Source organism: Gorilla gorilla, chromosome 1 (genome assembly GCF_029281585.2).
Source record: "Gorilla gorilla gorilla isolate KB3781 chromosome 1, NHGRI_mGorGor1-v2.1_pri, whole genome shotgun sequence".
Taxonomy (NCBI): domain Eukaryota; kingdom Metazoa; phylum Chordata; class Mammalia; order Primates; family Hominidae; genus Gorilla; species Gorilla gorilla.
In genome coordinates, this window is record NC_073224.2 from 45,668,016 (window position 1) to 45,681,138 (window position 13,123).

Below are 13,123 nucleotides of genomic sequence, written 5' to 3' on the forward strand. Positions count from 1 at the left end.
CCCTCTCATTGTCTATATTTCAATCATACTGAAATGAACTATAATCAGGGTCTGGAATTAATCTGACTGTCACCTCTGTGCCTTTGCAGTTGCTTGTCTTTTGTTTGGAACGTTTTTCTCCTTCTTTCTCTCAGCCATTTCCCCTCCTTCCTGCCCCTTAGACCTAATCTGTCCTTACTTTTGGAAAGCATTCTCTGATTGACCAGGGAGTGCACTGTGCCTATTCTGTGTGTTCTGTAATTCATTATGTGTGCTGCCATTGTGGCAGTGATCAAACTGTTCTCTAATCCACTGTTTTCTCATCTGTTTTATGGTGTGTATCTCTCATTAGACTGTTAGTTTTTTGGAGACAATGAAAAAGTCTTATTCACAGTTGAATCAGTAAATTTTTTTGAGTCAACAAATGTTTTCATTGTGTGTGTGTGTGTGTTCCACAGTACATAGCACAGTGCTGAATATAGAACAGATATTTAACATATGCTTGTAGAATAATGAATACTTCTTAATCTAACTTGAGTTCTTTGGTTGTTTGCAGTTTTATGTATGGGGAGCTGACTGATAAAGACACGATTGAAAAAGTGCGGCAAACATTTGAGAACTATGAGATGAATTCCTTTGAAATTCTGATGTACAAGAAGAACAGTGAGTATTGAGACCATTCTGAACCACACCTTTATGTGTTTGAAATAGTAAAATATCTCCTCTTCTTCTGTTGCTGTCTTGGTTTTTCTTCTCTCCCACCAGCTAAATGCTGTTACTTGAAGCCATTGTGTATGTTGGGATGAATGATATAGATTGATCAGTTACACTGTTTCTCACAGGAACATTTGATGACGTTCTTGTCACTAACTAATTAAGACTTCTTCATCTATATTGTTGTTGCTGAGAGTTAGTGTTTTTTCCTATTGGTTTACATATGGTGAGTTGCTAGCTTAAGGCTCTTGTACACTTTTTAACAAGGGAGGGAGAAGATGGGACAGAAATTCTGTCCAGTTCATCTTTGTATGTATCTTCCACAGCACTTAGCACAAGTAACACAGTGGGTGCCTAATTAAGCGTTTCTAAATAAAAGTTTGTCCCCAGTATTAACAACAATGCATTGTTAATTTGTATTTGTTTTTGGCTACAATTACTTCCACAAAGTATGTTAATGAGGTTTTAGGTCAGTAGCCATACAGAAGTATAAAACTTGCTCTTCCCTTAGGAGGTTTCCTGTTGGAGATTAGCTGTATTAGAAGTATGGAAAGTAGGGCATATGGGCCTAGCAAGGCTGCATGGGTGTTAATAGTGGTTTGTTTCTGTTTTTTAAAAACACTAGTTTTGTAAGAAGTTCTGTTTTTTATATGTAGGACTGACTGGTAGGAAATTGACTCAATTGAACAACTCCGGGGTGGTCCTTATGGCACATGAGGATAACTGTTTAATTTGGTGGCATTCAGGTTTGAGTGATATGTTTTGCCCTGGAAAGTAAAGGGCATGCGTTGTTTTTATCTGGGAGGGGCTGGGATTTTTTTTCAGGTCTGCAGTATTGGAGTAGGTGACTGAGATTACTGTTCACTTGGTGGTCTGTGCCGATACTGGTCTGAGAGATTAGCACTGGCCATCCACAAGCCCAAGAGGGTTGTTACCAAAGCTTTCACACTGGAGTTGTTGCCTTGCTCCAGTTCACTCCCTCTGCCAGCAGATTTAGTTCCCACCCCGCTATTAGCTAGGAGAGGAACGAAGGGAAAGACTGTGAAGGGCTGTATGCCAGTCTTTCCACTATAGGGAAACACAACTCAACTCAAAGCAACAGCTCGTACCAGAAGCATACCAACCGTGGCTTTCTCATGGGAAAGACATGGTCTGCACATGTGTCATAAGCTAACGGAATAAGTTAAAAGTTTTCCACGTTGGCAGCACTAATAATTCACTTGCCATTGGTTTCAGTGAACATATGCCCCAGAGTGAGTTTGAGATGCGAGAGGGCAATCTGCCTTTTCCTAGCTGTCTCTGGGGCTGAAGATCCTGTATTATGAGTATCTTACTATGCTGAAAGTGATTGATTCTGATATTTGAAGATCTGTACTTTAGGTAGACATGAACTACCCAGGTAAACCAACTAGATCAAATGATGGGCTACCAAAGAATCAGCATTTCTTCCCTCCCTGAAGGCTGTGGTAGGCTTATTGAGAGTCTCCAAAGTGGCATATCAACCTGGGCATCAGGTTCTACTTTATGGGTGATACTAAAGCATTTTCAAGAGTAATTATGGTCATATACAATTTTTACTCTAGCTTTTACCTTTAGAAAATAAGCTTTGTGTAAGGCATGACTGTATTTTAAAATGTGGATCTCTAATCTCTGTGAAATAGGCACAGCTGAAAGTTAATTCCTCATCTGAGGTCATGTAGCATCAGGATTAGTTTCCAGTGTTTGCTCCACAGCCATTCTCAGTTTTATTGTGAGTACAAGGCAGGGCTACCACATGAAGTCGTGCAGGCTATACCCTGCTTAGGGGGAAGTGGAAACCAGCTTGTGATTTGCTTGCTGAGTCCTCCATGGACCATGGTCTGGAATTGCATCTGTGCTGAGGAAGGAGTTTCTCTTTCTAATTTACACAAAGATGACTAGTGGGCCAGTGGGGGCTCTGGACAAGGCTAAATTTGTACATACAACATGAGCCATGAAACTAAGGAAATGATGCAGATAATGTTGTTTTCTTCCTAGGACCGGCTTACTACCTCCAAATCCCACCCTCTCTTGAGGAATTAAGAAACTTGAACTTATTTGTTAAGCCTGGAAATTATACAGTTGCGCTGGATTCTGTGTGTGTGTGTGTATGGTTTTTTTGTTTTTCCAATAGCTTTTTATTGACCCACTACCCTATGGCAAACAGTAGGCTTGCTGCTAGGGATGCAAGTATGAAGAGATAGACACAGTGTCTGCTCTTACAGCATCTGCAGGGGAACGGGCAGCATCCACGGAACAGAGCCATAAGTGCTTTGATGGTGACACCACATAGGTGGCTCATGACTCCAACCTAGGGGGTCAGGGAAGGAAATCTTCCTAACAGGCATAAGTGCCATGCAGAAACTGGAAGGATAGAGGGGAGTTAGACAAAGATCAGGGCCAAGAGTATCCCAGGCTGAATGCATGTGAAAAGGGCTGCAGCAGAGAGAGAGCATTGAGAGTTCAAGAGACACAAACCAATGCTTCTTAAACTTTGACATGCATAAGAACTCACCAGTGAATGGAAATGTGTATTTCTATGCAGAGGGTCTAGCAAAGGATCTGAGGTTCTGCTTCCAGGTGATGCTGATGCTGCTAGTCCACAGATCACACTCTGAGTAGCAAGGACAGAAAGCAGCTGTAGTGAAGACTGACTTCCATGCCAACAGGGTGCGTCTCTTTCAGAGCTCTACCCCTTGCACCCAGCCCAGTGCCTGACACATAGAAAGTGCTCCACCCAAACTCATGGAGTAAATAAATATATAAATACATGAGGGGCCGGGTGCAGTGGCTCATGCCTGTAATCCCGGCACTTTGGGAGGCCGAGGTGGGTGGATCATTTGACGTCAGGAGTTTGAGACCAGCCTGGCCAACATGGTGAAACCCCCATCTACTAAAAATACAAAAATTAGCTGGGTGTGGTGGCGGGTGCCTGTAATCCCAGCTACTCGGGAGGGTGAGGCAGGAGAATTGTCGAACTCCAGAGGCAGAGGTTGCAACGAGCTGAGATTGTGCCACTGCTCTTCAGCCTGGGTGACAGAGAGAGACTCACTCTGTCTCCCAAAATGTGTGTGTGTGTATAAATACATGAGAAGTAATATGAGGTTGGGGAGACTAGGAAGGGCCAGTCACATGGCCAAGTTAAATAGTTTAGAATCTGTCTTAAAAGCGGTAGTGGTGGAGAAGGCGGTGGAGGTGAGGGGTGTTGAGGGATTTTAAGCAGGGTAAGTATGTCATCAGATTTCATTTTAGAAAGAGGGCTCTAAGCCCAGAGGTAGTGGCCCACGCCTGTAATCCCAGCTACTTGGAGGCTGAAGGAGGAGGATCGTTTGAGCCCAGGAGTTTGAATCTGACCTGAGAAACATAGCAAAATCCTTCTAAAAAAGAAATGAAAAGAAATATGGCTCCAGCTAGAGCGTGGAGATGGAATAGAGCTTAGTGAGCAGGAGGTAGAGGGGCTGTTAGGAATCCCTCTGACAACAAAATGATAGTGGCCTGGTCAGGGGAAGAGGCATTCAAACTGACAGGTGTCCAGGGGGCTATGGAGGAGATGGAGCGCAGGGCCTTTGTCAGTGGTGTCCAGTAATGGGCTCCTCCCTTAGTTTGGGAGCCCCAGGCAGAGCCCAGGAAGTAGGAAGCCCTGCGTTCCAGTCAGGAACTCATCATTTAACCTGAAGTAAAACTTGCTAGTGTCTGGCTAGGAGCTGACATTGAGGAGTGAGGAGGTGAATGTTTGCTGAGTGATTTTGAAAGGAACCTGATATTTACCAAGAAACAGGAGAGAAACAACATGTGATGCAAAGTGAGGGCGTCAGAGCCAGGGAGTGAGCAGGGGGAGAGGAGTCCACTGGGAACGGAAATGGGGCGGAGGGGAGGAAGGAGGGTTCATGTTTCTTTTCACATCTGTGGAGGTAGAGTTTGCTTCTACTTTCAAACTTCGCTGTTCAATAGAGTAAAACATTCAGCATTTTAAAGCAATATAGAGTTCTATGAGGGAAAAGTTCTTGTTGAGATTTTAAAAAGTGAAATATCACTATCTTGAAGTATATTTTTTATCTGATTTTTAAATTAATGCTTTTTTACCATGATGAATGCATGCAAAAAATATAAAAAAAAAAAACACCCAACAGACTCAGAGAAGTACTATTATACTATTAACTCTTTGATGTGTTTCCTTTTTGTTTTTGTCTGTGTACATTTTACATAATGGAGATTTCGACTTGTATACAATTTAAAAATCATATGTTTATTTAGTCTTTGTCACAAAAATATCCCCATTATTAAAATTCGTCATAAATATAATTTAGAAAGAATTTTATTAATGTTTCCTCTATTATTAGATATTTATGAGGCTCAATTTTCATTATTAAAAAGAATGCTGAGGTAAAAATTGTTATACAAATATATTTTGTTGACATTATGAAATATTTCCTAGAAGTTGAGAATTGCTGTGTCAAGGAATGTGAACTAAGGTTTCTGAGACATTTTGCCAAATAGCTTTCCAGAAGAACTGAACCCATTTCCAAGTCCTCATACAGAATGTGAGTGTCTGACTCATTATGCCTCACCAGCATTGAATAGTATAACTTTTAAATTGTCAAATTGCCCACAATTGTTTTTGTTTAATGAGCTTTTTAATGCTAGTGAGATTGAAGTGTTTTTTTCCTATTTATTATCCATTTAAAATTACCCTTTTAAATGTTAATTGTTCAGATTCTTTGCCTATATATCCTATTTAATTATAGGCATTTTCCCACTCATTTTTATAAGCTTTTAATACATTGTTTTAGTTCTTTTTTTTCCCAGTCTCATTCTGTAGGGTTTGTAAGGACAACTTTGTAGAAAGGATCTTCTATTGATAAGCATTAATATTTGTCCTATCTTTTGGGGAGTTGAGAGTAATTAGCAGAAGGCTTCATGGTATGGTTTGGAATGAGTGTTTGGGATACCATTACATATGTTGAAGGACGGATTATTTGAAAGATTTCTATCTATTGGCCATTCGGAAAACCTGACATTTCTGGAGTGCTGTATATTTCATATTGTTACTTGCCTAATGTTTAGTATGCTGTATGATTTTCTTTCCTTTCTTTTTTTTTTTTTCGAGACAGGGTCTGGCTATGTCACCCAAGCTGGAGTGCAGTGGCGCGATCTCAGCTCACTGCAACCTCTGCATCCCAGGCTCCAGCCATCCTCCCATCTCAGCCACCCAAGTACCTGGGACTATAGGCACACACCGTCATGCTCAGCTAATTTTTTTTTGTATTTTTGTAGAGTCGGGGTTTCACCATGTTGGCCAGGCTGGTCTTCACCTCCTTAGCTCAAGCCATCCACCCATCTCTACCTCCCAGGTGGAGATTACAGGCATGAGCCACCATGCCTGGCCTGATTTTCTTATATCAACGACAGTTGTCATTAATGAAGTCATTCAGTAAATATTCCTGTGTTCACTCCTGTGCTACTCAATTAATTTTTCAATTTTTCAAACAAGAAAATCAAGAAGTATTAACCCTGAATAAAAGCAGTCAGTACATCCTCTAGACAACATTCCCCAGCATGTGACTCCACAATTTGTGGTGTGGCTGGCGGCCTGGAATCTTGGAGCTCTGGGTTAGTTTCCCAGTCAGAGAAGCCCAGGGAAAGGCATCTGACAGCATTTCTGCTGAGCTAGCAAGGAGAAGCTGCTGGCCAGGTACATATTGATTACCTACTGTAGGCTCAGCACTATGCCAGACCCGGTGGGTCACAGAGATATAGATGTAAGAAACTGACTCTGCCTTTGAGGAGGTTACAGTCTAGTTGTAGAGCCAAATCTAACAGGCAAAGCAATCATATTTTGCTTATTTGCTGAATGGGTTATCTTTTATTTATTCAGTGATAGGAGCTGCTTATATGTAATGAATATTGATTGTAAATCATAGACATATTGAAAAACATTTTTCTCTATTTAAACATTTTTTCTTTTAACTTTTTAAACTTTTTTTTAAAAAACCATTTAGAAGTGAACAAGTTTTATGTCAGCGTTTTCCTTTATGGTTCTGAGTTTTATATAATGCTTAGGAAGTTCTTCTCCTTACCTAAATAATAAAAATACGCTTCCTTTTTTTCCTTTTGGTAACTTTATAGTTGTGCTAAAATATTTAGAATATTAAACCATTTGGAATTTATTTTTATATATTATGTGAAGCAATAATCTAACTTATTTTCCACATTGCTTATTCAGCTGTCCCATTACTATTTATTAAATAATCCAGTTTTTCCTTTCTGATTTGAAATGCCCTTTTCTTTATATGCTAAGGTCTCACACATATGTGGGTTTGTTTCTGTCTTCTTCTCTAGGAACCGTCTAGTAATTTATTAGCTATGTGAGTTCGATTAGGATACTTGCCTACTTGGGTTCCACACATTTGAAATGGGAATAATAGTAGCTATTCTACATTATAGAGTCATTGTGAGAAGTAAACCACAATGTTTCAGGGTCTGACCCCTTTGTAAGTACTCAATGAGTGATATTATTTTTATTGTTTTTCTTTTGAGGCCTGTGCCAGTGACTCTTAATTACTATAGTAGGTAGTCCCTGTTATTATATTCCTTTCTAATAATTTCAAAGATTTATTGGCCATGCTTACACCTTAATTTTTCTGTTTGAATTGAATTTTAATTCATCAGAGTTACAGGAAAAACAAATACAAAAACAGCTGAGACTGATTGAAATTACATTAGATATATATATTAGAGGGAGCGGTTTGACGTCTTATAAAATGGAATCTTACCTACAAACAATTCAACTCTCTCCATTTATTTAGGTCTTGTTTTATACTCATCAATGCAATTTTAATTATGTTGAGGGTTAAGTGTTGATTTTTCTAGTTTTGCCCTTGTTATATTTGAGACTGGCCCTCTTCCCTAAAAACAGGCAGAGGCAGTTTCAGAGTTTTGTTAAACACTTTGAATACTTCCTGTTTTTAAGTCATTCAAACAGCCATGTGAAATGAGGTTGGGCATTTCCATCTTACAGGTGAGAAATTTAAAAGGAAGGAAGAAAGGAAAGTGATAGTTTTGGGGCCAGGCACGGTGGCTCACACCTGTAATCACAGCACTTTGGGAGGCCGAGGCGGGCAGATCACCTGAGGTCAGGAGTTCAAGACTAGTTTGGCCAACATGGCAAAACCCCATCTCTACTAAAAATACAAAAATTAGCCGGGTGCGGTGGTGGGCACCTATAATCCCAGCTACTCAGGAGGCTGAGGCAGGAGAATCGCTTGAGCCTGGGAGGCGGAAGTTGCAGTGAGCTGAGATTGCGCCACTGCACCCCAGCCTAGGCAATAGAGTGAGACTCCATCTCAAAAAAAAAAAAAAATAAATAAATAAAGTGATACTTTTAAACACCTATGTATCAGACATATGGGTATTTTTACTTTATTTTAAGTAACTCTGTTATCCCCATTTTACAAATGAAGAGGCTGATGGTGAGAGAAGTTAAACTGATGCGGCCAAGGCTCCGAATAACTGAAGATAAAGGGCTCAAACTCAGGGCTTGGGACTAAGTGTCAGATGTTCTAATGGCCAGTGGCCATTACATCCCTCTGGTGCTGTCTCATCCTCTCTGTACTTGTCATTCATCTCCATAAAGTTGACCCCAGACCAATTGTTCTATTTCCTGGGGTAGGCTACCATCCTCAAGTCTAGTTTCTGGACCTATTAGAGGTCAACCCTTCCCAAAAGCCAATCACAGTGGCTTGGTCTGTTCCATTGCTGTCGAATATGGTCTGGATGCCCAGATGCCTGATTACAGAGAGTACTTGGGAGGAAGCCCAGGGTAGAAAAAAGATTGATGGAGGCCAAAAATTCTCTCATACATCTGAGCCTTGCTGTTTTGTTATCTGGCTGCCAAGGCTGAGGAACCTCAAAGCCAGGTTAGGTTGTCAGGTTCATTACTACATGACCTAAGGGAGCTACATAAGGGATGAAAATCAGAGTGATCTAAAAAGGCTGACCTGGAACTGCCCTCCCATTGGACATCCTCATCCTGGAAAGAGCCTCCCTCCCAGCAGCAGCAGCCTCTGCCATCAGTAGGGTCATCAAGTGCTATGTTGTTCCTGGGTGTGTACATAGATCTTTCTTCAATAAAGGATTTAACATTGACCCTTTGTCCTTTTTGCAGTAGGACATCAAATGCTTACTTTTCTCAGTTTTTCCATAGTAGGCACTTGGGTAAGGAGGCAGAAATTTAACTTCTTCCTGATTTTCTGTGTATGTATATGAATATTTGCATTTATTGCCTCTCTAGCATCTTGATGGAATGGATCCTGCTGCAGAATTTGGGTTCTAGGAGAGACCCTTGTAGGCTACTTGCCCCAAGCTCTGTCTGCAGGAAAGTCAGTGTCTGAATGGAGCCAAAGGATACCTGAATATCCTTGGAGGGTAGAAGGGAAACTGGCTTGGGTGGAGCTTCAGGTTCCAGATGGTTCACGTTCACCTGAAGCAACTGTTTCATATATTGAATCTTTAAGTTATATTTCATTAAATAAAAATCCTTTGCTCTTAAGTGGAAAAGGTTGAAATACTGGTCTGTACCACCTAGGAGGGACTTATGTTCTCTTCTGAAAGAATTCCAGAAATGAAAATTTAAGCCCATTCTACTCACTTTCTTAGACTGTTTGGGTAGTGATAGTTTGGGACTGAAAACACTGGATGTAGGATTTATTTTTTTAAATTTAGCATTCCTAGAGCATCTAACCCACCAAGGCTGCTGTGCAGCACTCCCTGGAGTGGAGCGATGCAATGGCTTCACATGACCCTGTGCATAATACTACATTGAATGCCAGGAAGTAGGGGTGCCCGGTGGTAAGACAGAGAAAGTAGATCAGGTCTCTTGCCCTTGGAGTGTATTATGATCTACTTAAAGAAACAGTCGTTAGCTGTTAAGCTTTGAGGCAGCCAGTACATAACACTTAACTTCCCTGTCCATGATCAGAACCAATCGAGAGAGATAAAGGAATCAGGCCAATATAGCAGGGGTCCCCAGCTCCCAGGCCACAGACTGCTACCAGTCCATGGCCTGTTAGGAACTGGGCCACATAGCAGGAGGTGAGCGGCAGCTGAGTGAGCATTACTACCTGAGCTCCACCTCCTGTCAGATCAGCGGTGGCATTAGATTCTCATAGAAGCATGAACCCTATTGTGAACTGTATATGTGAGGTTGCCTGCTCCTTATGAGAATCTAATGCCTGATGATCTGAGGTGGAGCAGTTTAATCCTGAAATCATCCCCCCCCCAAGTCCATGGAAAAATTGTCTTCCATGAAACCTGTCCCTGGTGCCAAAAAGGTTGGGGACTACTGCAATAGAGGATAAGATATTACTTTTATGACTAATAAAGCTGATCCTGGGGGATGTAGTTTATACCTGTAGGCAAGTGACTTTCTAAAAGTGAACCCTAGAATCAGACAGAGTTACCTGCAAGTCACAGGTAGTACTGGAGAACTGCAGGCTTCTCCTCCTACCAGCCATCCTTCCTGCCTTTTGCCTTCCCCCCTTTATAGAGTAGGGGAGCAAAGCAGAGAAGGGGCCAAGCTACACATATCCAGCTCTTGTCTCCCAGATTACCAACCAACCTAGGAAAAAGGTCCAGAGTGTTACACTGAAAGATGTTCTTCCACAGAGAAGCACCAGATCACGAAAAAGGAGGTCCTTTCCCTCAAAAAGCCCACATATTTAGCTCAAGATGAACTCTAAGGCAGTATGTCCTGATTGTATGAATTTTTGTTACAAGATATATATTTAGATACTTCAAAGGAATGGTCAGAGTAGTATGTGTTTAATCAGGGAACATGGCCAGGTGCAGTGGCTCATGCCTGTAATCCCAGCACTTTGGGAGGCTGAGGCAGGAGAATCACCTGAGGTCAGGGGTTTGAGACCAGCCTGGCCAACATAGTGAAACACCATCTCTACCAAAAATACAAAAATTAGCCAGGTGTGGTGGCATGCACCTCTAGTCCCAGCTACCCAGGAGGCTGAGGCAGGGGAATCGCTTGAATCCAGGATGTGGAGGTTGCAGTGAGCCGAGATCGTGAAGCCTGGGTGACAGAGAGACACACTTTAAACAAATGGACCTGTTAAGAGGGGAGAGTTCATTCATGATAAGTTTGAACTGTGGACAAATGAAAAAGGCCTCCCAGTATGACTAATAAAATGGTTTTCATGATCTTGGAGATGTGGCTTAGTGTCATCCACCCCTGTAGTCATAAATGAAACATGAAGAATGAGCAAGTTCCCAGGCATCGGGCCCAGCCAGTGCAGTGCAGTGATGGGCCGCAGGGCTGCAGCTGGGAGGGGAGGGTTCTGGAGATTCTAGGAGTAGACATCATGAGTGGGTTCCTGTCATCTGATTTATTACTAATTGATCAAATTAGTAATACATCTGTCAAATTAGTAATAAATCAGATGACAAGAACCCACTCACGATGTACTCCAGCCTGGGCAACAGAGACACAGTTTAAATAAATTCACCTGTTAAGTGGGGAGTAATTAGCAGTATTTTCTGGTTTATCATCTGAAAAAATGCTTAAATTTTTTTAGAGCAAAAAGAAAGGTTTTTTTGATTTGTGTGTTTTTGCCTTAACAGATAGGGTACAACTGAGAGCTGTGAGGATATAAGCTTAATTGCTGTGACACTTTACTTTGAGTTTTCTGTTGCTTAATTGAAAATGGTTTAAAATCCTGCAGATTCTGAGGAAAAGACTAGGAGGAATAGTAATACATACTTCCAAAAACAGTGAACAATTCAAAGGTCATATTCTTGACTTTGAAATGCTATTTGTGATTGTTATATGGTAGAATTTTCTTTCAAAACACTTCTTAAGGTGACATTATAATCTGTTGGTATTTGCAGAACATGTAGAAACTGGCAGCTAAAAATTATGCGAAGAGAATGGAAAGAAGGTTAAAATTAACTATAGAGGAATACATAGATAATCAAGATTTAAGGAGAACACATTTCCGTTGGGTCTACTTGCTGCCTGTTTGTACATTTCAGGGTTATTACTACTGACATGTGAATAGGTGGTGTAGCCAAATCTGTAAAGTAGCTGTTGTCAAGCTAGATTGGCTAACTAAGCCTAATGTTAATCGGAGTTGTCTGTCTGTCCCTGGTGTATAGTACAGAGTTTGATGTGATTGTGGACAGAGAAAGCCAGGTGACCTCTTGAGGATCTATTTTCATCTCCAAGATTCAGTGAGTTTTCTGCTCTCTATCTCACAAAATAATATATGTAAAATGCTGAGCACAGTGCTGGCTACATAGGAAACTATTACTTAGCGTGGGGAAATAGCTACTTTATTTTGATTTGCAAATGGTTATAAAATAGTATGCTAAGTATTATTCCAGTTATGCAAAATTCAACAAATAGTTATTCAGTTCTGCTAGATGCTGTTGTAGGAACCGGAATATAAGAACTAGGAAGAAAAGAACATCGGATTGCTTTGTGTCTCATTTAATTTTGTATCATAGAATAAATTGGTGCTTCTTGCTGTGATGTCTTCTATGGCTAGAAGATGTTTATTTATTTTCCTTAATTATTTTTGGGAAGCCAGTGAGTGACTGTGCAGATATTTGACTGTTGATACCTGAGTGGGTACCCTCTCTGAGAAGCCAGTCAGAATAGCCCTGCCTACCTCCTTCCGTGGATGAAGACAGTGCTTAGGAAGAACTCGTTTATCCTCCACTCTAGCTCAGGAACAAGGATTGATATTGAAACACGTTCATTGAGCTTCCTATGGCACTAATGTGATCGAAGCCCAAACCTGCTTGGAATCCTCCTTTTCTGGAGAGCTTTGTATGGGTGAATTATTGTGGTGTTCCTTTCCTTCTTCAATGCCTTGTCATTTACCACTGTATTGGATCTTTTAGATTTTTATTTTAAGGAGAGGGATATAGAAATATAGTTTCTGGGCCAGATGCAGTGGCTCATGCCTGTAATCCCAGCACTGTGGGAGGCCAAGGTGGGCGGATCACTGGAGGTTGAGAGTTCAAGAGCACCCTGGCCGCCTCTACTAACAATACAAAAATTACCCGGGCGTGGTGGTGGGTGCCTGTAATTCCAGCTACCTCAGGAGGCTGAGGCGAGAGAATCACTTGAACCCAGGAGGCAGAGGTTGCAGTGAGCTGAGATTGCACCATTGTACTCCAGCCTGGGAGTCTACAAAAGAAAAAGAAATATAGTTTCTGGCCCATGTGTGATTGGTCATGTGAGTCAAATTGGTGGATTCCTAAACTGGATTTTGACCCTGGGATCCTTTAGCAATGGATGAGGTTTGAAATTTGAGTTGGCATGGTCTGCTGGCCATGGTTGGCAGGGCCTATCTTGGCCCCTACTCTTTACTGTCCATTATGTGGTCTAAGGTAAGTCTTT

At 41.3% G+C, this 13,123-nt stretch overlaps 1 protein-coding gene across 2 annotated transcripts in view; it reads left to right on the forward strand.

Moving 5' to 3' along the window:
- KCNH1 (potassium voltage-gated channel subfamily H member 1) overlaps positions 1-13,123 on the forward strand; it is a 467,169-nt gene that overhangs the window by 29,764 nt on the left and 424,282 nt on the right. For both annotated transcript variants that reach the window (XM_019030269.4, XM_019030273.4), the window contains exon 3: positions 536-642. In XM_019030269.4, coding sequence (XP_018885814.1) covers positions 536-642 — 107 coding nt within the window. The remainder of the gene's footprint in view (positions 1-535; positions 643-13,123) is intronic.